The sequence below is a fragment of the Brienomyrus brachyistius genome, chromosome 5 (genome assembly GCF_023856365.1).
Source record: "Brienomyrus brachyistius isolate T26 chromosome 5, BBRACH_0.4, whole genome shotgun sequence".
Classification (NCBI taxonomy): Eukaryota; Metazoa; Chordata; class Actinopteri; order Osteoglossiformes; family Mormyridae; genus Brienomyrus; species Brienomyrus brachyistius.
Genome location: NC_064537.1, coordinates 19,653,201 through 19,679,047, shown reverse-complemented (window position 1 = coordinate 19,679,047; position 25,847 = coordinate 19,653,201). Strand labels below are relative to the sequence as shown.

Sequence of the window (25,847 nt, the reverse complement as noted above, 5' to 3'; positions counted from 1 at the left end):
CGGGGCAGCCCCTGGAAACTGTAACTTAACAGCACAGTACCCTCAGCAGGGTCCTCCATTGTGTCAGGTGATGTCATGCCGCTCAGTCTCACCAGGCGAGGTTTGGCCAGGTCAGGATTAGCTTGCCTCACCGCAGTTTAGCGATGGCCGCACAGCCGCATTCCCTGCAGCCTTGTGCTCCTCTGCAGGGCAAATGTAAGCGGTTTCAATCGCTGAAATCGGTCTTTAGGGTGCCGTGTTTGGGTTTCATCTGGGAGCAGAAGTAAAAGGGAATAAAATGTTGGGATACATCCAGTTACAATGTACGACAGTTTTGCTAATCTCTTTTAGCACAGATATCTGTCACTGTTATACTAGTCAAATGCGTCTTTGAAATGGAATAGTATAATAAAGCTTTATCTGATCTTTTTGTCTTTTTTATTTTACACTAATAATGCACACTTGGGTAGATAGCTGTCACATTCCCTCATCTTTATAACTAGTAGCAAAAATAAAAAGTCACTTGTATACTTTATGCATCCCTTTACATCCTATACAGACTAGGAATATTTTTATTTATTTATTTATCTATTTATTTGTCTGTCTCTGTCTATCTATCTTTCTTTCTTTCTTTTTTTCAAGTTTTATTCGGGTAAGTTTGGGTAAGAAAGAACGAGTCCTTGAGTCAGGGTTGTGCTGGTTGTCTGGCGTACCGGGCATTGTGCTGGTGGGTTGATGGGTGTGGCTTTTACTCCCAGCCCAGCCCTGCATTGAGCTCAAAAAGACCACTTGCTTCAGATCGAGTCCCCAGTTGAAAGAAATGCTAAAAAGCCTGGCTAGCTGCTAACCGCTGGAAACCTGCGGCTTTCCCTGGCTTTCCAGCATTGAGTTGTTAAGTGCTGGAGAAGCTGATATATTGCTAGCTAGTATGATAAGTGTGCGCTGGGATGACTGAGTGATACTGTCCCGTGTACTAAGGCACAAAGATTGGTGTGACGGATAACAATGGGCATGAGTGTTTTCTTGAAACGGATTAGCATCGCACACCCATATGTGCGTATTACCATCGCGGTTCCTAAGCCAGTCTGGGCATGATCCCCGTTCTGCTGTCATTTATTTGTGCAAATGAGTTAAAAATCACTGCGCTGAGGATTAATATATATATTTTTTTAACTATATATTGCTCATGTTTTGCTCCTTTATGTTTAAACACTGCTAAATATTCTTGTGTACGATAGGCTAATTATCATGTTAGCAGCCCAGATAGGTGCCTTTTACGAGCTGCTTTTATTTGCATGCCTGTATTCTTGTGGTTATCCTCCTCACCCTGTCAGACACCCCAACAGGGAGCAGGAACAGAGGCAAGACGCTTCTGTGTGTTTATCACAGCACAGAAACCTGCGTGTTGAACACAATAAGGAAATGGCATATTCAGAGTGTGCCATGTACCTATAATCACAGACACTCCCCAGGTTACAATGGTCCGTGTTCCGATATTTTGACTTTACAATGGGTAAATGTTTTCATTCAATAAATTAGATGAGTCATTCAACACTTTTAAGTATAAATTAGGCTTTGTGTTGATGATTTTGCCCAGCTGTAGGCTAATGTAAGTGTTCTAAGCATGTTTAAGGTAGGCTAGGCTGGACTATGATGTTTGCTAGGTGTACCGTATGAAAATGCATTTTCGCCTTACGATGGGTTTATCGGAACGTAAGCCCATCGTAACCTGGGCAGAGGCTGTATTGTGATGTAGAATGTGCCCGTTTTTCACCGGAAGATACGTAATTCTAGTGGGGGAAAAAACAATCAGTGGCACTTCCCAGATTATATGTCCGTATGAAGACATTTAATTTGCTACTTGACAATGCAAACTTTAGTGTTAACTGATTAGAACTTGTAATAAATTATAAACCTGTGTCTCGTATCAGTGCGTTATTTTCTGGCAGATTTTATGATCCATCACCTGTTTTTTTTTGTCATTTTGTTAATCTGTCTTGTAGAACGATGTATGTTTTTTGTACATTAGGCTTTCTGCTAGTCATGCATAGTGGTTTGGTCGTCTGCTCCACAAGGACACTGCTCTTATCCAAACTGGGTTCTAGGCTGCTGGTATACGAAACCTGACCTGCTGCAGCAGCACGACGGCCCTCTGCCAGGCTGGCAGCCTCCTTTATTTTTAAATTGCAGTGACACAGCATATACCATAATCTATTTAATATCCTTTACCTTTTAAGGCCTAATTTGGGTGCCTGGGTGGTGCAGCTGCCCCTTTTCATATTGCACAGAATGTTTACTGCCCTCTTATGGTCGAACTCCACACTGCACTCATTTTTGTGAATAAAAATGATGCATGTCCTCATTAGCCGCTAATTGGTTCGAATCTGATCATTGTGATACCAGGCTGAATCGGCAATTAAAATCATTGTCAAGTGACCTGAGTACTTTTTATCGCTGTAACTTTATACTTTAAAATTAAGTGACTATTTAGCTTTGTTTCAGTGTCTGCTCGACAAACTGTGACATGTAAGCTATGTTTAACGTGGCGGTCCTTAACCTTTTCTGAAACACCATGTATTTTCTGAAATAATGTCCACATCTTATTTCAAATTTGTCCACATCTGTCTAAGTTAAAACCAATCTACACTGAACTAATACTTCCAGACACACAGGGCACTGTGGTCCCTCCTCTCTACCAGCCGTTGTACTTAGTCAAACCAAGGGAGAGAGATACCTCATCACATTCTCATCATTTTGTTAGTCGAGCTTCACTGCTCGTCGTAGTTGGGAATTGCATTGTTCATTTGGGTCGTTTTATCAATAGTAGCTTCACCCAGGCCAGGCCCCACTCCCCAGCCAGTTAGCTGCGTGCTGCCCGCCTGGCCAGTGGGCTGACTGATGTCCCTGGTGTCCCGCTGCAGGGTGACCTGAGGAGCTACCTGAGTCGGCAGGAGTGTGTGCTGACGAGCAGTGACGTGCTGCAGAGGATGGCATGTGAGGTCGCCGCCGGGGCTGCACACCTGCACAAGAACAACTTCCTGCACAGGTACGCTGTCCTCCTGACCTCACCCTGCTGTCCATCCGCGGGTTCTGCCTTGTTCCCCTCATACTCCTCTCCATTTGTAGATATGAGCAATTAAAATGAAATTCTTTGTAATTTATTATATAGGGATTTATATGATTTATCGCTTCTAATTCGGTGTCTTAGTTATTGCTTTGATTTTTGTCATTTGCAAGTCCAGTTGTGTTCCAAATTTGTTAGGGTCCCGTTACTTGTCCTAACTTTTCTCCCTTTACGGCGCTCGTGATAACAAGTGGCAGTTTTTGAAGCACCCTCATAGAATTTCAGTGCTGTGTTCTGTTTTCCTCAGCACTGCATACAGAAGAATGTGCTGGTGTACAGTTTTTGGTCTGTAGTAACCAGTACAACGCCTCCTGATGGCAACACTAAGTGTGTTTTTTGCACAAAATTTTGATGCGGATTTGTAGCTTCAGGATGCAGGATTCAGCATCTTGTCCTTGTCTCTGTTGCCTGTGTAATATATTAAAGTACAAATATTAAAATGTTCAGTGTAGATTTTTAAGTTGTTTTATTGGTCTGTGCTTAAATGCTTACAGTTCCCTGCTTACTGTATGGCATTAGGATCATTGCTTGAGAGGTGTCACATGACCACACAGTGGGGGAAACATGTGCTGAAGTCACTATGACTGGAACCTCTGGTTTACAAACTTTTGCATGGTTTCCTTCAGCAGCCCCCTGGATGTCTGATATTGGGATTCTATCTGATTTGGCTTGTGCTCCAGACCACATGGTGGAACCGGCCTCTTTGCAAGCCAGGGAGCTCAGCGGAGAGCTGTCCGCGACAGAATGACTTATTTGTGTTTTCCTGGCAGTCCACTTCACCCGTCCTCTCTCTTATCTCAGAGTTTTGTTGCGCATGACCGGTGTCCGCTGCCAGCCGCTCCGATTTTCCCAAAAAGGGCCGCAAGGCAGCTGAAGTGACCGTTTCAGTCTCATTCCTACCCCTGAGGCAGCAGGCGTCCAAGCAAGTGAGAGCCGCAGGTATAGAGTGACGCGAGCCCTTAGCGCGTCGCCTCCGTCTTGCGTGCTCGGATAAGCCCGGCGGGTGTCCTATTGCACAGCTCCCACGGATTGCTTGGTGTCACTTACTGTCTGTTGGCGAGAGATGATGATTCGGCGCTTTGTGTGTAAGGGATATTTTTGTAAACTTTTTTTATTTTTTTTTTAATTACATGCATTATAACCCAAAAGGTGACACTGTCACATTGGGCCAATGGGAACGTTGCTGCCGCCAAACTCCGCTTTTGGTAGTTGATTTATGGCCCAGCCCCCAGGACTCTGCCCCCATAGCTCTGCCCCCGGCCCCACCCCTCATGGCTCGACATGGTCCGGAGCACCCAGCAGGGTGTATCCTCACGGGAGGGCGACCGTCTGGGCTGCAGTGACGGTGCTATTTTTATCCTGCAGAAAATAGCAAGACGGGGAGAGCACCGCGGCAAAAAATGGCCCTTTTCCGGGGCGCATGCTGGAAAGTCGCATGTAGGCCAGGGGAGGAGAGCTATTCTGTGCTTTCAGCCAAGTTTTGGCAAATGGCAAAGAAGGAGAGAAGCTCGTGTGTGTTTCTGAAGCCCGGGTGTGAGAAACAGGGAGAGCAGGCTGTAAATACAGCCAGTCACACTGTGACTCTGCTGTATCACAGGCTGCCTTGACGGTGATGGATTTCCCTTTTTTTGTGTGGAATGGATTCTCTCTGCAGGGGAGTCGCTCATTTTAATGCTGTTATTGCTCATTTTAACCTGAAACGTTTCAGTGTGGTTTTCTGCCACCCAGACACACACACACAGCCTTCAGCTGTGCTCAGGTTTACAAACAAGTCCACAGTTATCAGCAGTGTTGAGCATTTCAAGTCCAGAAGCTACAAATCCTGATCAAAATCACTCCGATCAAACCAGTGGAAAACTCTGAGTGGGGCTGGTAGGAACAAAATCTTGGTCTGGATTTGTAGCTTCTGGACCTGAAATGCCCCACACTGGTTATCAGTGTTTTGCATAAAGCTATGTGTTAAAAAGGAAACGAAATCTCTTGGAAAGCAATGAAGATATAACACAGTAAAATCACTGAATGCTGATAGGTTTTACAGTCTGCGGTTGTAGTTTGGCTGCGTTTTACCTTGTAGGGGAAGATAACTGCCCTGGCACTTTCTGGCCAGCCGTACTGTATGCACCAATAGCTGCCAAGTGAACTGGAGGAGTTTAAAATACATCCCTCTTTATTTTAGGTGGTGTCAGGGGTCTGGCAGGGGGTACTGGGAGGGGTGGCGGGTAGACTGACCTGGCCTGGCCCGAGCTGGGCTGGGGAGGGTGGTACCCCTCGGAGCCAGATCAGAGGGGGGTGAAACCCAAGCCACGTTCCATCCGCTCCAAGTCCCCCCGCCTCCCCGTTTCTCCCAAGAGTGGTGTCCCTCCCAGGGAGCAAAATCCCGGTGCTGCATGAGTGAGATGGGAAAAGCTCCAGCATCAGTGATTTTGTTGCCAGGGGGTGAACGGAAGCAGCTGGACCTCATGGGGGGGGGGGAGGGGGGTGTTAGCAGGGAGGGGGCACAGTCCACAGCTTACCAGCTGACTGCAGCACACATAAGGCAATTACCTTCGGCCTGTGAGATTGTTTGTCTACCTACCGCCCCCCCCCCAGCTAGGTGAGTGTTTGTCAGCCTCCCAGCAATGCATTTTAACGGAAGGAGGAACAGGCACTTTGTTCTTGGAGCCTGAGAATATCCCAACTGGCTTTTATTATTAATGCTGGTAAGTGTCTCAAGCAGGAAGTGGCCGTTCTGACTACAGCTTTTCCACCTGTGTTAGTGACTCAAAGGATTTATTTTGAAATGCAAGCTGGTTTCCCAGCCCATTGTTGGCCCACTATGAAGACCTTTTCCTTGTAAGGTCTGTCTGTGTCGTATGATGGCCGAAAAGGTTTTCCTGTCACCAAACACACATAGGTTTACCTTTCTGTCTCTGTTTGACTCTGACAGTTACCCCGTGTCTCTGAAATGCAGTAATCACTGTCTACACAGACTGACACATTGCCCTCTGTTCGGTTGCTTGTTGGCTGCTGTTTGGGTTCCTGTATACACTGTTCAACAGGTTTGCACCCAGAATGGTGCCTGGTGCTGTACAGTAACACTTCACCCGCTATTTCTCCTTCATCTGGTTATTCCATCCTCAACTCACCATGGCTGGAGAAGCAGGAGAAACTGGCTTTCGATAGCTGCGTTGTTAAATGCTGTCTTTCGACTGGTTGGGATTGTTGCGTGCTTTTTGGCCTGCTTCCCATTGGATAGGTTACACTGGGTGTTCACAATTGGCGAAGATGAACTTCGCTCCCCATCGATGTATGATCCACAGTTTGAGAGAGTATTTCAGGATGTTAAGGAACTGAAACATGGGTGACAAGGTCGCTCTGTGACATGCCTCATTACGAGTCTGTTCAGAGGGGATAATATATGTATGAATATGACCACCAGATGGCAGCATAGGCATCCAAAAATGTTATGCGACATCTTGCTATTTGCTTTTATTCCAAAATGACTTATCACATGCAACATACATTGTCTGCTCTTTGCGTGTGATGTTACAGGTGACATACCCAAACCTCACACATCCTTGGGGCAGGCCGCCTTCCTTGGGGCAGGCTGCCTTCTCATTTCTATTTTTCACCAACCTGCATTTTAGAGACACAGTTCACTGTGAAAGCAAGTATTAGAGGCATGTAGTAATATTGGTGTTAACCTTAGGCTGCCCTGCCTTTATTATTTTTCTGTCCTACTCCTCCTCTTCATCCTAGTGACCTGGCCCTGCGGAACTGCTTCATAACCACAGATCTGACGGTCAAAATCGGGGACTATGGAATAGGCCCCACAAAGTACAAGGTAGGCTTTAACTGTGTTTCATTTTCTTTGTCTGTGATTGACAATGCTCTGTCTGTGGGGTGAATATTTTGATTCAGCATGTCATGTGATAGATAGATAGGCTGATTTTGACTGTTTTTGATTTGTCAGCATCCAGAAACGCAGGAACATAAAGCGCACAGATCCAAACGCAGAGTGCAAACAGTATTGTGCAAGGATGAATAAATAAACAGGAAATAGGGAAATGCAGTATAAATAAGGTAACAGGAGGTATACAATAACAGCAGTTCTGTTTATGAGGTTGAACTGGCGATTTGAAGCTGTGGGCCTGATTTGAGAGCCTGTCTATTCAGCCTCACTGTCACACTTCCTGTAATCCGGTTAATGTGTGACGTCATCAGGAATCGCCACATCTGTGACTTGTGCCTGCTGTTTACGGTAACAGGGGAGTTTGCATGAAATGGGGTAATATGAGTGGCCCCTTTGTTAGTGAATTATTGATGCCCCCTGCCTTGCACAGGAGGACTATATCACTACTGAAGAGGAGTCTGCAATCCCCCTGCGCTGGATGGCCCCAGAGCTGCTTTCGGAGCTGCATGGCACTGTGCTTACGGAGAAGCAAACCAAGGCGGGCAACGTGTGGTAGGGCCCTCTCTCCGCCTGCTGCTTCAGCCTGCCGGGGACTGCTGTCTCCTGTAAAAACTGCAGTGTGGAAGTGGAGGCTCCCTAGTATTATGCAAATTACTGAGCAGTTACGGCTGAATGAGACATGCACTTATTCTTATGTGACTGTTAATGTTTTCATAAACACTTAATGTCTTTGCAAACAGCATAATCTGAGTGTTACTCATTAAGAAGCCTTATATTAATGATTTATAAACTTTTTGTTTTAGCACTTAGCTTTATACCCTTTCAGCTGCAGAATCTGATCTCATTCTTGCCCGTTTGAATCTACAAACCCACTTAACCAGAGCTGGGCCTGAGTAGAGGCAACAGCAAAAATGCTTCCCTAAAAGTTGGTAGCTGGACGGTTTTCTGAAACTTTTGTTTCCCGTATAAGTTGCCCTTAAGAAAATGCCAAAGTCTCTCCCTTAAATTCACTTGGCAAATTTGACTGGCAGTTGTGTGGTTCCCTAGAAAAACAACTGTGAATGTGGTTATTTAAAGAGGGAGGCAAACGCAGAGCGCACACCTCGGCAGAGCATCTTCAGTGTACCCACAGCTCCAGATGAGGCTTCCTGTTTGCTCTGCCAGGTGACGCTGACATTTCAGGGCTCTCTTTCAGCAACTTCTCCTAACAACGGAAGGGCTGTTTAAGGCATCTACTTCCTAATGTTTTCTCAATCCCACACATTTGATTTTAACTTTGAGAGGCTTAAACTCACACTCCATTACCAAGTCTTACTGCTGTATGCAAATGGCACGATGAATGGAGTTCCACAAGTGCATGAAAAGCATGAATGAAAGTATCCCAGACAAATGTTTCAGTGGCAAATTAACAATGATGTCAGCGGGAGTCATTTCTTTGAGCGCTTGAGGGTTTAGCGGCAGGTCATTATAATTACTGATTAAACACTGATTAAACATAAATTCTCTTAATGTGCTAATGTGTGCTGGAGGATTTTGGTCTGAGCGGAGTGGCATATTCTCCCAGGCCTGTCTAGTGGGCGGGGCGGGCGGTTGGGTCATGTCCGAATGGGAAGAACAGCGAATGGTGTGTCCGCAGGGCCCTGGGGGTGACGCTGTGGGAGCTGCTGGAGCGGGCCGCTCGGCCCTACGCACACCTGCCCGACAGAGACGTGCTAATCCACGTGATACAGGAACAGCAGATTAAACTCTGCAAGCCACACCTGGAGCTGCCATACTCTGACAGATGGTGAGCCTGCTTTCAATGAATAGACAAACGGTGCGTGCGTCCATGTCTGTGCGTGACAGCCCCGTCGATGATCATTGGTGATATTTTTGGGAGGAATTTTATACCCCCCGCACACAAATGATTTGTCTGCAGAATTTTCAAGTAGTGCAAGTCCTCCTAAAACTTCTATAAATTTAAATTGCGTTGACATATATTTCCTTGTTTGTTTCTCGTCTGGTCTGAATTTTCACAGAGTACATAATACGTGGGTCAATAAAACAGGGAGGTTAGGGTTGGCTGTTGTCATTAAACCGCAGCATTTGCATTTCACCTGATATAGTGACATGATGATTTAGAGCCTGAATTGCTTAGACACATTTTGTGTGACAGTTTTTTTTTAGAAGACATTTATGGATGTGTGTGTGTGTGTGTGTGTGTGTGTGTGTGTGTGTGTGTGTGTGTGTGTGTGTGTGTGTGTGTGTGTGTGTGTGTGGCTCCATCTCCGTCACAGTGCCCAGTGAGTCAGCTCCTCTTTGCTTCCTCCTCCAGTCTCTCTTTTTAAGGTTGCCTGGTGACTAAAGAGGGGAATGTTTCCTATTGCGTACATGGTGATGTACAGCACACTTTCAATATTTACTGACTTGCGGGCGAGGGAAAGATTCTGTAATAATGGTGTGAATTCTTAGTTGTTTCTGCAAGAGAAAATTCTTATTCATCAGATTTGTACAAACCTTTTCTTAATTTAAGAACATTATTCTTAAATCGTTGCACTATTTCCCTACACAGCCTCTGCGAGAGGTGAACCTCTCCCCATCGTCACTGCACAGAGACTCCGCCTCTCTGAGAGGCTCTTTTTATATCTAATCGTCTTACTACCCTGTTGCCAATTAACCTAATTAGTCAGACGTGAGACGTTCATCCAGGTGTTTTGTTTTAGCGTCACACAGCTTTTCCAGTCTTTTGTTGCCCCATCCTAACTTTTTTGAAACGTCTTACTGGCATCAAATTCAAATTGAGCATAAATTTATCATAAAACAATCCTACTCAGTCTCAACATTTGATATGTTGTCTTTGTTCTATTTTCAGTTGAATATGGGTTTATAGGGGCGGCATGGTGGTGCAGTGGTTAGCACTGCTGTCTCATACCTCTGGGACCCGGGTTCGAGTCTCCGCCTGGGTTATATGTGTGTGGAATTTGCATGTTCTCCCCATGTCGTCGTGGGGTTTCCTCCGGGTACTCCGGTTTCCCCCCACAGTCCAAAAACATGCTGAGGCTAATTGGAGTTACTAAATTGCCCGTAGGAGTGCATGTGTGCGTGAATGGTGTGTGAATGTGCTGGGGGCTGGCCCCCCATCCTGGGTTGTTCCCTGCCTCGTGCCCATTGCTTCCGGGATAGGCTCCGGACCCCCTGCGACCCAGTAGGATAAGCGGTTTGGAAAATGGATGGGTGGATAAGGGTTTATATGATTCATAAATCATTAAATTCTGTTTTTATTTACATTTTACACAGCATCCCAAACGGGGGTGAATAAACGGGGTTGTACATTCTGTTTTGTGATTATTTAAGTAGGTTTAGAGTGAATAAAATGTACTTTACATTTTAGACTAGCTTTATCTTAATCACATTCAGTGTATGGATTTTAACAAAGGTAAACAGTACTGTATGTACTTCCTCATAACTGATTGCAAGGTAAGTTTTACTTTATGAAAAGGTAGTTTTCAATTTCAGAATATTCCTAGGAAGTCGATACATTCCATGTTTTCTGTCATGATAAACATGTTAGATAAAAAGTGTGCATGCACTATCCCAGAATACATTAGCTAATGTTTGTGTTTCAGGTGTGTAAAATGTGTTGAATGCTGTATTTAGCAATGGACTGCTTGCAGATCCCCATATGTACACATACAGTATGACAGACATGCATTATAATATAAAATTTAATGGCTGCATGGTAGTCTTATGGCATTAGAGTGCAAACTGTCTGCATCCTGTGATCTGAATGCTTTGTATTCCTTCTGGAGTGAGTGAGGGAGGCAGGAGAAAAGTGCTTTTGCAGAATGATTGGGGTCTTTAGTCACTGTTGTGACAGGATCATGCCACGTTTTTTGGTTAATCGTGCCATCCTCTCTTCAGGTATGAGGTGCTGCAATTTTGCTGGCTCCCACCAGCTAGAAGGGCCACAGCAGAGGAGGTGCATCGCATGCTGACATATCTCCGCATGCAGGGTCAGCGGGAAACCGAGGAAGACTTCGAGCAGCGCTGGAGTGCCCTCAAGCCCAACTCCTACAACCGGCAAGCTCCCGCGAGCCAATCATCCTTCCCCATCCTCAGACAGTTTGCCAACGGGGGAGGGGAGGAGCTGCTCACAGTGACGGAGACCAGCCGAGGCCTCAACTTTGAGTATGTGTGGGAGGCAGCCAATCATGACCATTACAGTCATGATCGCAGGGTCGTGGACACCACCCTCAACTACCACAATATGTTCTTCCCAGTCTTGCATTTAAGCCCGCTGCTCTCATCAATGTCTGCTGCAGAAGTAGGGAGTCATGGAACCTCTTCTGAGCTTACCAGCATTGGTGCCAATGTGCATGAAACACCAGACACTCAGAAGCAGCCCTACATACAGCTGGAGAAGCCGGGGATGCACAAGTTTCAGGTAGATGACAGCTCTGTTGCTCTAGACACTTGTGAAAACTTGGAACTGGCTCCAAACGAGAAGCAACATCTGGTCTTGCAGAGTAGTCTCTTGGGTGACACTAGCATTGACCATGATTTTTTTGGTACCAGTATCGACTCTAAGGATTCCAATCTGCAGGTGAGCCAGGAATGGTCATCCAGTGACCCAGAAAGCCCCTATAATGCAAACATGTTCCATGGGACTAGTTCCAAACTCAGAGACACGGCTTCCTGGAATAAGGGTAGTCCCGAGCTGCGAAATCTTAATGCCAAAACCTGGGCTTCTTTAGACGGCACCGATCAGAGGAAAGTGGATAGTAGTTCATTTTTAGGAGACGATCAGCAGACGTTTTGCTCTAAGAACGTAAATGAGGATTCAGATTTGATACATCTTACTGAAGACCCACCTATAGATAATTATTTTGTTCTCCATGAGAAGTGTCTGATGAAGCACAAGCAGTGTTCATCAGTAGAACATGGGGATCCGGATCAAGACATTTCAGGGGCTGGTATTCCTGAAAATATAATCCACGGTAGTGCTGAAATGGGTTCAGGTGAAGATAGTAAGATTGCATGCTTTTTAGAATCTCCTGAGAGAATTCTTTCTCCAAAGGATAAACTTTTGAACTTTCTAAATCAGGATTTAAAAGATTTAGCAAAAACTGAGTCACTGGTGCCTTCAAGTACACTGGCTACTGGAGAAACCTTTCAAGACCAGCTACAGTTCAACATTTGCTCTTCCAGTGATCCGTTGTATTCCTCAGAATCCGGCATTGGCTTTACCCTTGACTCTACGTCTACCTCTGCTCTACCTGATCTGGCTGAAACTTCTGAGGTCCATCTACGTGCCTCTGACCTTGGGCAGTCAGCTGTATTCTGTCAGGATGTCATTAATAACATTACGATCACAGCTGCCAAGAAATTGAGCCTGGTAGGAAGTAGTGTAGCATCTCCAGGAGATGTGTGCTCAGCAGACACCAAACACTCTGCAAAGTGTAACCTCATTTCACCTCCTTCGCGAGGTTCAGAAAGGGTGTTGTGCAGTGATCATGAAGTAGGGTGCACTAACTATTTAACGGGCAGTGCAATTAGGAAAATTTCAAACAGTTTACATAACGTAGCATCTGAACTGCCGCACGCTAAAGACTGCAGCATGATCGAGCCTTTGCAGAAGTTTGATAAAAATAACTCGCCTCTTGACAAACCTTCACTACAAATTTCTCCACCATGTTTGGACCAGACAAACCAAGATAGTCTTCTTGACAACCATATTCCAGCCATTTTGAGGACTTTCTTTGGTGGACATTCTTTGGTGACTCCAGACTCCATGGATTCTCTGAATATGCACATTCTACTGGATACAACCAAGGTGCTCAACATCACGGCCTCTGAGAAACCTCAGCCTGCTTACAAAACGGCTGACAGTGGTTATGAAACGGAGAATGTGGAATCTCCAGAATGGAGTTCCCAGCCCACCGTTCAAGATAGCCCTGCTGAAGGAAGCCCTGTGATAGGTTTGCAGCCTTCCCCAGATGTTTTAATGTCAGCGGCAGACAGGATGCTGGACGCTTTGCAAGATAGAGGAGAAGCCTTCATTGAAAAGGCTCCAGCTGAAGCTGAGCATGAGCTCCAGCGCAGTGGCCAGCAGAGCTACCGTGATTCTGCTTACTTCTCAGATAATGACTCTGAACCTGACAGGTTGCTCAGTGACTCCATTGTTCCATCACGCACTTCTGCTGGAGCAACTGACACCTGTACTGGAAAAACTCCTCTTCTTGAGAAAGTTGTTGAGATGGAGGAGCAGCAGTTCCACACTAATGTTCAGATGGATGCTTCAGAAGCTGCTGTCTTACAGACTAACTCCTTGCTTATCCAAAGCGAAAATGAGACGGACCTTGTCACAACAGATGACTGGAAGGGTGATTCATTTGTGTGTTTTTATGATGAAAAATTAGCAGACGAAGCAGCTTGTTTGTACAAATACACATCACAGTCTGAGCAGCCTAAAAATGCCACATCTTTCCTGTTGGCTGTGAACTCAAGGTTGGATAATGTGGGAGATGCACCCAGGCTGAAGGAACCTGATATTGAGGGAAGATACTTGGGTAAGCTGGACAGCCTGTCAGTGGTGAGTGGGCTGGAGGACAATGCCGATGCTGATGAGGAGGATGAGAACAGTGATGACTCGGACGATGGAAACGCACACGTCTTCCAGCAATCTGCGTCCAGCTCTGACAGCGAGGATGATGCTGGTCACAGGGTACCTGTCATTGTCACTGATGGCAGTGAGGCCTGCAACCTTAGAGGCCTCTTGAAGCCAACCTCAGCGAACACCCCCAGACCTTCACAGATAGGAGGCTCAGATGATGGCCTTAGGACAAAGACCGTGTCCTTCTTTGATGATGTCACAGTTTACCTCTTTGACCAGGTAATCGACAGACTGTGGAAAAGACATTTTCTGCTATATATATATATATATATATATATATATATATATATATATATATATATATATATATATATATATATATGAATTTCTAGTCTGCTATATATATATATGTGTATATATGTATGTATATATATGTATGTATATATATGTATGTATATATATGTATATATGTATATGTATGTATATATATGTATATATGTATATGTATGTATATATATATGTATATGTGTATATATATATATATATAATCAAATAACTGAATTATTAGACACAGACAATTTGAATGAAGTCAACTAAATGTTTTAATCGCTCCACTACAGTCTTGCAGACTCATTCAGTGCCTATGTACAAAGTTATTTTTGCCCAGTGCAGGGTGACGCATCTATTTTCTTTGACTTAGTTGTTAAACAAACTTGCCAATCAGTGGTAATCTCTCCTTAACACATTATTGAACACCTCTGGTGCCCAATGAAACCTATAACAAACTAGTTTCATATCAGTTTCAGTGCATATCTTTAATGTAATATGCAATAGACTTTTGCTGTTGATTAGCAGTCCATAAGCTTGTGTAGCAGAGTAGCAGAATGTCTCCCCCCCCCCCCCCCAAAACTCACCCCTCCTGCGGTCTGTTTAACGGCACATTTAACCCTGATGTAATGGTGCCTTTCAGGACACACCCACCAAGGAGCTTGGTGACCATACGCCGGTAGCAGGCTCCACCCCGCAGCTTAGCACCCTAGGGTCCCTCTCCAGCTCTCTGAGCAGGCTCACCAGCTCTGAGAGTTCCACTGACGAAGAAGGTGAGGCGTGTGTGCGAGGCACTGGCATAACAATCAGGGCGCACGTGTCCTGGCCGTGCCCTGTTTCATCATTGCTAGTTGTACTTGTAACTAGAGTCTGTGTTGGCTTCTTAGGTGGTGGCTTCGAATGGGATGATGATTTCACCTCGCCAGAGCCCGCCTTCCTTGCCAGGACAACCAATCACCTCTTTGCATCCAGAACAACTGCCTCATCACTCTCCCGCTGCCTTTCCACTCCACCTCCCAGCCGTACTGGGGAGCAGATCTGGACTCCGCCATCTTCCTACTCTCGCTTCTCCGTGTCTCCCTCCAACATGGCCAGATTCTCCCTCACCCACTTCACGGACTCTGACATGGAGCAAGAAGGTGGGGGATGCTTGATGGGAAAACACACTCACAATCACACACACACACACACTCACAATCACACACATGATTCTATGGGCAAACCCTAATCCAAGCAATGACAACACAACCTTAACCATTAGTAACCAAACAAAACATTAATTGCAGGCACAGATTTTCATAAAATTAAGTTTATCCTTGTGCGGACTAAGTAAATGTCCCCACAAGGTCAAAATAACAGGTTTTTATCTCATTGTGGGGACATTTGGTCCTCGCAATGTAATATATACACACATGCTCACACATGCATATTAATGTTGAAACAGATGTCCATCTGGTCAGTGCTGTGTGTACAGCTGCCCCTGTACCCATTCATTTATGTAAGAAAAGCTGCTTTCCGGATGTGTGCATCGTTTTTTAATCTGTAGTACATTGCGTTTGGTTCATATTACTTATCGAGCACTTTTGCAGTTACCACATTGAATTCATTCATGATTCTGTGGATTGCAGTAACCTATAGATGAAATGTCAGAGGGTGAAAATGGAAGCAGATTGTGGCACTTTGATTTGTTCGGTTTGCAGTCTTCAGGTGTCAACATTCGTGGTCTTCGCCCCGTTATCAAATCCTCAAGGAAGGGGTACATAAGTTTGTTTGAAATGTCTGCAAACAGGTCTGCTGTGGGCCTGGCTGCCTGAATACTCATCAGCCTTTGGTCTTTACCATCAGAATGAAATATTCAGCCCACACATTCTAGCAGTACATCATTATGTCAAAAGACATTCACGAAAACTCACAAGAAACAACTTATTGGCATTTCTGTTTGTATGAGCCTTGCTGGACTGTCCAAAGTGGTGCAGTATCGAATCTTCCTAGGATTGACTGTCCCGTAAAGTGTGTTTAAGGAATAAAACTTAAAAGCACAGTTATAACTGAGGAGGGAGTGCAATTATTTCTTACCTAATAAATGTAATCAGTAGGTTTCCTTTTGACTTGCACTCAGCATCTGTTAAAATCTGATAGCACTCGTTGTCGAAAGGAGGTAAAATCAGCACCAGATGGGTGAAGAAATATTTTTCATTGACTTTCCCTGTATGTAATGTAATCATACCTTTCAACTTGGCTTTAAGTAGCAGATGCTGTGGGATGGAAGAGAAGGTTACGGTTTAGCTCCCATGGTAATCCTGTGTGTGGGGAGGAAGAACGGCAGCTTACGCACAGGCCCAGTGGGACCTTGGGCACCACACTTCTGGCCCCTGTTGTCAGGATGACACAGGGGGGCTCACTCTGCCACCCCCCCCCCCCCCCCCCCCGTCTGTGGGCTCATGGAAAAAGTGAGCTGCACCATGCCCTTTTTACGATTTCATATGAGTCAGCGTTTAATGGGCTGCATCGCAAAACGAACCCCCCCCCACCAGACCCACCCCACCTCACTAACAGCTGTGACGCTCCCGAGGCATCTGCTGCCCTCTCCACCCCCACCACCCCAGACCCTCTAAAAGGGGGGGGGTGCTGACGTCAGTGTGCCCAGCGGGGTGGGTGTGTGCACGTATCGGGCAGCCCTCTTTGTGGATCAGTGACTTCCACGTCTCCATTAAACAGGAGCAGTCTCTGTGGGGGGGGCTGTGACAGCAGACGTCCACATCATGATGGCTTCTTGATCCCAGCCTTTAACGCACATAAGTCTGCCTCGGCAGTGAACGAGTACAGTGCGGAGCCTGGAGTGTGACGGGGAGGTGGGGCGCGGCCTTGGTGCGGGCGCTGAGTGCGGTGCGAGTGTTTGGGACAGCTGTGGCTGGCAGCCCGGGTTACCCCATGGCAACTGCAGCTTGCCACCTCCTGGCTCTGACCTTGGGTCTGCAGCCAGAAGGACAGGCAGCCCTCAGTCCCAGTATCTGCCTTTCTGTGGCTGCACTGTGCAGAACCAGCCGTATCACTACCTAAGCTATGTTTAAGACATTTTTTTTAATTGCTAGCAAAATTGGTGTCAGGAGAGTGGTTATTTTTCTGAAGGAAAAGCCTTATTCTGAAAGCGATAATTCGCAAAATGATAAGAATAGCTCCAGCAAGCCAGAGCGAAACTTGGCGGTTTAGATCAAAACTTGAAGTTTTGAAAGTGCCCTGTCATGCATGCAGTGTGTAAGATCAGCTTAATGCAGTGACACCGTCTGCCGTTCGCCGGCATGTGTTCAGACCTCGTCTCACAGCCAGGGTGAAGCACGCAGCTCCTCGCTGTCTATGTGAACAGCTGTGTTCACGGTTCAGGTGAGCTCTGTCATTGGGGCACGAGGGCTGGGCCTCAGCTTTTGGGAGTCCCCGCGGTCCTGGTGTCTTAACTACTGCTGTAAATTCACATTGGGTAAGTTCTTGTTGCTATAAATGATAAGTTATATGTAGTAAGTAGTGTGATAAAACAACTAGCAGTTCCTCAACTGTTACCTCTGCTATAAAGCTTTATGAATATATACGTGCCTCTAAGAAATAAACACATTACTTTTTGCCTTTTTCTAGGTACTTTGTGTGTAATACATGTGTGTAAATATGTGTTTGCACTGGTGTGAATGGCGGGGTAGAAAAAGAGGAAGATACGTGACCAGTTTGGTCAGAATTGTATTCCATATTTTCTTTTTTTTGAATGGGAAGGTTTGCAGGGCTATTTGCAGTAGGTGTAAAACACCAGACACCGGGGAGGCATTTAATGGACCTTGACATGGCCCAAGGCTGATGGGAATGTAATCATCAGTCACATACCATGGGTAACGTCCAAAGCATGCATGCTTGCCAGGTGTATTTAGTGATGTCCCTGTAGTCCTGTCCAGACATGGCAAGGAGAAGGGACGCGGCTTGGAGTTTTACTGATTAAGCTAGCTGGTGATCGTGAACCTCCCTGGGAGCCGGGCAGGTGTGCCTTCCACCCTTCTCTGGAAAAGCCTCCAAAGATAATGTTACACATCCCAGACCATGCTGAAGGTCACATCAAATGGATGGTGTAGTTAATGGTCAACCTGAAGCAGAATGTTTTGGATACAAATAAAAAAAAAACTTTAATCACCATGACTAAGAACCCGTAAAAAATACCTCTATTGTGATATTACCGTTGCGTAATGTTGTTTGTCTCATTTTATCTTTCTGTTCTAGGGAGCAGTGAAGATGGGGACAAGGATTAAGTGCGGAGAAGTGGACCTCGAAATTTACTGCAAGATGTACAATTTTGTACTTTAACAGCCATCATATAGATGCTGATCTCTAGCAGTGCTGCTATCCTGTACAGAGTGCTGTAACGACGTGTGTAGGGCCACTCACAGCAGTGCTCCTCTCTATCCATGTCTGTCATGCCTGTGAGCACCATGTCATACCAGCTACTACAACTCATATCCTTTTATTTTCTGTGACAAAGCAAACTGCCTGTTAGCTTTTAATTGTCGTCCTCAGTATTAGCAGTGCTGTCACTGTCGTCACATTAGCGGTGACGTTATTTCTGCCACAGTGATTGAAAATATTAAAGATAATCTTTCTTTTTGGCCCTCAGTGCTATTTGGAGATGCGGTTAAATTCGATGCACACGGTACATCTGTTTAAAACAAATCTACTAATAAGTCTAATTTATACAGGGCAATCAACTTATGAAGAGGGGTATCAGCAGACAATTTGGTTTCAAAGTTTTCCTTGCAAATTACAGATGTTTCTCAGAACATCTTTTGGGTTGCTGGAAAGGCTTGGGTCTGTAGCTAGACCTTTCCTCATCTTCTTTTGCATTGCAGTTGCGTTGCAGTGCAATGGTCGCTCCATCTCTCATGTTGACAGCAGTGATTCAAGGTAGCAGATGCGTATAAAGGCATGCAGGTGTCTACATGGGTCACGCTCATTTACACAGACTGCAAGATTAGCCTCAGCAAGGACTGCCTCTCAAGGGGCTGATTCTCTTTACTGGTGCCACTGAAGACAAACATTAACAAGGGGAGCAAACTAGATTTTGCAGAAATCTGTGTTTTATTTTTTGGAATTAGCAACTTTTTCTACTCTTGCAGCATTAAGATGATGTTGCCTGGTCCTCTCTGTTCATTGTGTTGTGCGTGAATGTATTGTTTCAGATGAAGATGAGAAAGAGATGAGGAGATGCTGTCATTTGTAAAGTTGCTCATCACTCTTTGTGCCATTGTACTTCACACGGACCCCTGTGTGGATGACAGCGTTTCTCTGAAATGCCACAATACTGGATCTTCTTGATCCGACTGTCTAGAGTGTAATGTGAAGTAGACATGAGCAAGAAACGTTCAGTGTGAGACGCTTGAGTTTTTTTTTTTTTTTTTTGTGAATGAATTTTTATATAAACTCTGAAAACCACATAAGCTGAGCAGCGACTGTATGGACTTGCAAAGACGCTGCAATAACTAGTAAAGTTCTCTGTCTGATATGAAGTGTTGATGATGTGTGACTGTTTTGCAAGCAGAGGTACGTGGTCTCCATGGTACTTTTGCAATTTGTTCCTCGAAAACCCTATTAGAGATTGAAAGTATTTTTCATTGAATGTCTGAAACAGTTACAGTATTTATTTGATATTTGAATGCATCTGGGGGGATATAATAGCCAGCAGATTATGAATATGGGCTAATGACGAGACAGTGTCAAAGTGGAACATTAAAGATGATTGGTCCTAAAATAATGTGAGCAGCTGTTTTTTTCAAACTTTGAATAATTTTTACCATCCAATCATAAGGCAATGTGATTGGTCATCATCGTCATTAACAAGCTTTATTCTCCATTTGTCCAGATGAAGTAGAGAATTAGTAACAGGGGGTCTGTTTGTCTTGGTTCTCATAATGGAATTTAGAATGGTTCCCAAAGATTCAAGTGAATGGTTCCGAATCTCCATTTTTTGTGCATCACAAATAAATGCCTTTGTTATGTTTTTTATGTACAAAAGTTTGCAATAAGAACAACCTGTGCTCCAGCCTGACTTGAAAATTTAAGTTATTCTGTAAATATTGCTTCACCTTGCACATTTGAAGTGTAACTTATTGTTAAATTTTGCAAATGTAAATAAATGTTAACGATGTCTGTAAATTGGGAGTGATGTAATGAAGTCTTAGGCATTTTGTTTAATGGGTAAGAATACACATTTCAGTATAGTTATTAAATTGTGGTAGTATCAGCTTACTCTATCCCTGAAACTACATTTAATGAAGTGGTATTTTTACTTCATGTTGATTCATACACGTAATTTATTGAAATTTAAGTACAATATGGTTATTTAATATTAACAATAAATAAAAAATGCCTTTTATATTCCATTCACAAACTCTCAGTGCTTATTTCCCCAGTTACATGTGCATTGCTTTCCCCCGAACATTACGATTTAAGAAATTCTCAAGGCATTTTGTTGCATTTCGTTTTGACTCAATCCAAAGTCGTAATCGCTTTATTTGTGTTCTTGGTGTCCATAAAGCGCAGATGTATAGTTTATTCAACCTGATGAAAGATTCATTTTTGTAAATAATTTTTTGTGGCGCCTCTGGACAAATAGTAGAGTTGTTTGACACTGTGGAGGTATTCACTGGAGTAATGAACTGGGAATTCACTAAAGTTCAATGACAGATAATTATTTTAGTGTCTTAGTGGTCAAACAGCTGCACATCAAAGTACAACAATGACTGTTGGACGAGGATTAACAGGGTGGGCTAGGGGTTAGAGTTAGCATCGGGATTTGGGTTTGCAGTAGGGTGGGGTTGGAGTTAGGTTTAGCACTTGGGTTGGGCTATGGCTGTGATAAGAGTGCGTTAGGGTTAGGGATATTCGGGGGTGGAGGAGAGGTCTTGCAGCATGGGGCCCCACGGTTACACTTGCCAACCTAGAGGGGTGGTGTTTAATTGTTGCAAATTTTGAATGGTTGTCTTATCAAAAGGGGCAGTTTGTAAAATTTGATGACCGGTGGGGGGGGGGGGGGGGACTTGGCAGATTTCGCATTGGGCCCCCTGCTGTGATGAGCCTGAGGGGGGGGGGGGGTTCCCTCTGTCCCACATATAACTTTGGGAGGTAGTTGGGTATTACAGTGTGTTACACCTCTATACCTATGATCAGAACTTTTACACAGCTTTGAACATACCTAGCTTTTCTGTTGTGGTCATATGGTTAACAAGGTGGGACTTCCTGCCTGTCGGTCACTTTGTCACCAATAATGGATTTGAGACTCTTTGGGGTTGGGTGTTGGTGCTGTTTCGTAGACCTTAAGGTGCTTGTCCAAATATAAATATCTAAATCCTCTGAGATGCTGTAAAGCCACAGGTATTGTGAGTACAGGTAACGCCCAGCTGTAATGCAAATGCCCGCATGCAAATATTTGAAGAAGTTTAAGCGGGTGAAGCGTTCTTGCAACAAGGCTCTGTAGGCAAAGTGGATTCACAATAACTTCACTTTTGATTATTAATTGGTTATTAATCTACACCAGTTAATCGACAGTATGTATTTTAACATAATCGTAAGTTACTATCTACTATGCACTTGAGTCCAAGACGTAAACTCACCCCGAAACTGTCTGGCATTAAACAACCAATATTTATTTATTTATTTATTATTATCATCATTTACAAGCCCTCCCTGCCTGAAACGTATATGGCCCTTTTGGTAAATATACTGGGAAACGTAATATTATCGAATGCTCTATCAGGGCATCGTACGAGATGTGTGGAACAAATCAGGACATTTATAATTGCGGCTTCAACATTTTCTTCTGTTAATTACACGGATATTATCTAGTAGCCTACACACTATTGTTTTTGGTTTAACAAAAAACCGTATTTACGTTAAACAAATTGAAACAATATATCTCTTAACAATGTACAGTACTCCGTTAAAACCTTGCCTATGCGCACTAAATTCAGACATCTAGTTAAAAACTGGTTTTGAGACCCATCTAGGTTTTAGCAGAGCAGGAGTCCGCGCCTTTAAATAGACACGCAGCTCTTACTGACTGCCACTTTCCAGAGGTAAAATACGGCCGAATCGGTGTTGCGGCGACGGACGTCAGCCGCACCGGGCGCCGCTGTCAAAGCGGAGAAGCGCAGCCATTGGCCGGCCGAGCGCCACGTGTACTTCCCGGAGCAACAGGTACGCGCACTTGAAACAGTTACTGCTCCTTTCTCGCTGGGCGGCTGCCTGTCTCCGGATACTGAGGCTGAGATAAGCGGTTATTATTATTTTTTTAACTACAGTTTACATCTTTTTAAAAATTCCAGCTCATTTTATTTTTACGGGTAAGAGGAACGCATCGCAACATCACTTTCGTAGCCTGCAGTTGTTTCAAAGAAGACGAATTTCATTTTAAGGTAACATGCTGTCGTGGATGAGTACGTAGTCTAGTCTTGCCAGTAATAATAAAAGAAAAATTAAGCCATTTCTAGAGAAGCGTAATGTTAAATTTGGGGCACTTGTGCTGGGCACTTTATTGCCTGATTATCAGTGATCAGTATTATTCCAGTATCATGAAATTATCACACTTTTGCTTTTTAAAATTTTAGTATAAGATGAATATGTAGTTTAAAGATTTAGCAATAAAATAAACCCACACACCTTTGTTGTTTTACTAGTAATTCTTGCTTTTCTATGACTAAGAAAAGAGGGACAGATGTGACTCAGTTTATCTGCTGCAAACATGTTGTGTTTGAATTGTAGGATCTCAGTCTGTTCTAAATTAAGCCTCCATATAAATGTTCCGCTTGAGTGCATATTAATAATTAAAATCTGTAAACCCTATTGAAACTGAATAGCCATTACATTGGCGGATGTAACTTTACAGCACGGTACCTTGCAAATTTACTATTTCTTAGAATAACCTTGAATTGGGTCCTATCTCAAATGCCTCAGATAAGGAGTGCAGATTGGAAAAAAATACATTAAGATATTTTCTTACAAAGGCCGATTAGATATTACGGTTAAAGTTTTTACCGTAGGGTAAAAGATTTTAGGCATTATTTTATTAATTCGCAGGAGAGATTGACCACTACAAAACTTTTTACTTCTGCCTTTTCCCCCCCATTGCGAATTTTACTGCATGACATTAACTATTGTCACGCCATTTTGCAAAACTGTTTTATTAAATCCCAGAGCATTTTGGGATAGCCGAGTGGTGCAGGGTGCAACACAAAACTATTGAAATGAACTGAATGTAATCTTAATTATAGTTACAAGCAGTTTTAGAAGTTCTAGAACATGTATTTATAGTTAATACTAAAAATAGACGTAAAATAATTTAGTGAAAAATGCACGTCTTTGTGTAAACTGGTGTAATACTTTGAAAAATATTATTTACACATATTGGCACCTGTACCGTGTTTGGGCCATGGCGGCCAGCTTTGCACAGTCTTGAGTGGAGTGCTCCCCCTGCTGACGATAAGCAATGATTACAGGTCCAGCGCAGACGTGAAGGTGGCACGATGAAGTCCAAGGGGAAAGCCGCGAAGCACAGTCAGCAGCCTTGGACGGAAGCGGAGCCGGACTTCCAGCTGGAGAATGAGCTTGGCTGCAGTGAACACGAAGGCTCAGAGGCATCTCTGGGACTTGACAGGTCCTGGAGGAGCTCCAGGAGGGAGAACCGGGGCACCGCGCCAGGCTCCAGACGCCGGCGGCCGCACGGAGGCACGAAGGAACGGAACGTGCGACGGCTGGAGAGCAACGAGAGGGAGCGACAGAGGATGCACAAGCTGAACAACGCCTTCCAGGCCTTACGCGAGGTCATCCCGCATGTCTGGACTGACAAGAAGCTCTCCAAGATCGAGACCCTCACGCTGGCCAAAAACTACATCAAGGCCCTCACCACCATCATTCTGGGCATGTCGGGTGGCTGCCTGCCACACGGGGAGAGTCAGGCCCAGGTCAACGCCTCCAAGCTCCTGCAGAGCTACAGGCAGCACCTGGAGGAGGAGGGCGAGGAATGCTTGTCCAGGTACCTCAGCCAGATCCACAGCTTCAGCCAGGGCAGATAACCCCATGGACTGTTTGTGCAGCCACATGTTCCCTCCAAGGTCAGGAACAGGAAAACAGAAACTGAGCTGTTTGCTGAATGATATGAATCTATTTTTTCCAGCAGGTCTAAAGGGATTCTGGGAGGGACAGGAACGTTAAAGACTCAAACTTATTCTTCTGCCCATATATATATATTTTGCATATTTGCTCTTTTTCTGTTAATTACACAATTCTGCCACAGAATTCTTCTGCTTTATGTAGGTAGTGCAAGGCTTGTGGAGAAAATGTGCTCTGATAAATATAGTGTTTGTATTTTAAAGCTATAGAAATTTGTGATAGAAGGTACATTAACTTAAATGAATAGTTTGTTGGTATTAATAGATGTCTACAAACACATCCTGTTGTTTTGTGCCCCTAGTTTGTGAAATAATCGTTGGTGCTGTGTTTCCTGAAGAACACGCTGTACTCTACAGTGTATTTTTTTTAAATCTACCACCATATACTTTATGTTATGAATGTTGCAAGTTTTACAAAACATGTATAAAATACACTAACTTAAAATTTTTCAAAATACCTATTCATAATTTATAATCCGAAAAAGCATTTATGTAATGCCTGGTCCTTAAATGCGGTTGCTTTTGGCCCAGAATTTTCTAGACTGCAGTTTCTGTTTTTCTTGGAGTGTTAGTTCACCTTTCCCCCTTCAAAGAAATATTTTTTTTTACTTTTTTCTGTGTGCTCACTCTGAGAGCCTGCTCAGGACGAGCTATAGGAATGCTCTAGGAATCTCAGCGCAGTATTTCCTACCAGATGTTTACCAGAAGTCCTGCTTGGAACCGATTTATACCATAATAGAATAACAATCCAGTGATACATGCAAAATACAAGGCATCTGATAATTTGCATCTGGAGAAATATCTTCAAGTGCATTTAGAAAATATTCCATTGAATCGAATCATAACTTCCAGGAAATATGCCTTGAAGATGCTAGGACTCACTGCTGTTCTTTGGGATCAGGAATGACCTCAGTACTGTGACAGTACTGACATGAAGCTGAACACTTCTGACTGAGACAGCAGACGCAGATCCCAGGAGACGGGGGATGGGGGCTGCTGGTCTCTGCTAAAAGGACGATATACAAATGGTCATGTAGTGCTCACAGCCTGACATTAACCTTGAGTAAGAGGATTAAACAAGGCAACTGAATCACCTTTAATGAAGTTAGAACTTGCTTCACTGATCAAAGTATTTGTTTTACTAACTGTCTGAAACGTTTTTTTTTTGCCAAGCAAGAGAGTGAATAAATGTGACTAATATACTTTAGTTTTCAGTTCGCAAATTCAGTTGTATGTTTAATAATTTTTTGTTTAGGAAAACGTTTTAACAATTCTACAATGTTGCGGAGACTGCTAAAGCTTGCCTTGATGGTGGTGATATTACTTGTAAAATGCCGGTAGACTTTCTTTAATAAAACTAACTTCATCATCGGAAGGCTGAGTGTTAGATATCTAATCTGTAAAAGGAAAACATGACCACTAGACAGAAATAAGTGATAATGCCTTTGAAGAATCATCTAAAAGTGTTATAAACAAATCTGGACCACCTTGATACCACTGAAAGGTTTATATAACATTCATGTTAACTGGGTCTTATACATGTGATTTTCTTATAGGTTTACTTTATGCAAAACAATTTTTACATGCATATGCACCAATAATTATTTACTTCTGTTTTAACGTATAATTTTATCTAGTTAAATATTTATGTTTTTACAAATTAACATTAAACCTGAATGCAGCATGTAAGCATGCGTGTATGTACACTGACAAACGCTTTTAACAACTTAAAGAAAATGTCTT

At 43.8% G+C, this 25,847-nt stretch overlaps 2 protein-coding genes across 7 annotated transcripts in view; both read left to right on the top strand.

Annotated features, from left to right (window-relative positions):
* Positions 1-20,321, top strand: part of LOC125742598 (serine/threonine-protein kinase LMTK2-like) — a 32,870-nt gene extending 12,549 nt beyond the window's left edge. For 2 of the 3 annotated variants that reach the window (XM_049014725.1, XM_049014724.1), the window contains exons 7-13: positions 2,901-3,025; positions 6,842-6,926; positions 7,426-7,547; positions 8,632-8,781; positions 10,896-13,866; positions 14,558-14,687; positions 14,802-16,404. In XM_049014725.1, coding sequence (XP_048870682.1) covers positions 2,901-3,025; positions 6,842-6,926; positions 7,426-7,547; positions 8,632-8,781; positions 10,896-13,866; positions 14,558-14,687; positions 14,802-15,142 — 3,924 coding nt within the window. In that variant the 3' untranslated portion in view covers positions 15,143-16,404. Of the gene's footprint in view, positions 1-2,900; positions 3,026-6,841; positions 6,927-7,425; positions 7,548-8,631; positions 8,782-10,895; positions 13,867-14,557; positions 14,688-14,801; positions 16,405-18,168 lie in introns of those variants that run through there. The other variant, XM_049014726.1, reaches the window with a different exon arrangement.
* Positions 20,322-22,019: 1,698 nt separating this feature from the next.
* On the top strand, positions 22,020-25,652 carry bhlha15 (basic helix-loop-helix family, member a15). Of its 4 annotated transcripts, none has more exons than XM_049014487.1 (2): positions 22,020-22,134; positions 23,433-25,652. In XM_049014487.1, exon 2 carries the CDS (start codon positions 23,460-23,462, stop codon positions 24,006-24,008), a length of 549 nt encoding a protein of 182 aa, XP_048870444.1. In that variant the 5' UTR covers positions 22,020-22,134; positions 23,433-23,459; the 3' UTR covers positions 24,009-25,652. The 4 variants fall into 4 exon arrangements, with proteins under 4 accessions (XP_048870444.1, XP_048870442.1, XP_048870443.1 ...); XM_049014485.1 differs by lacking the exon at positions 22,020-22,134 and adding an exon at positions 22,159-22,352 and having other exon boundaries at positions 23,433-25,651; XM_049014486.1 differs by lacking the exon at positions 22,020-22,134 and adding an exon at positions 22,174-22,280 and having other exon boundaries at positions 23,433-25,651.
* The last annotated feature ends 195 nt before the right edge of the window (positions 25,653-25,847 follow it).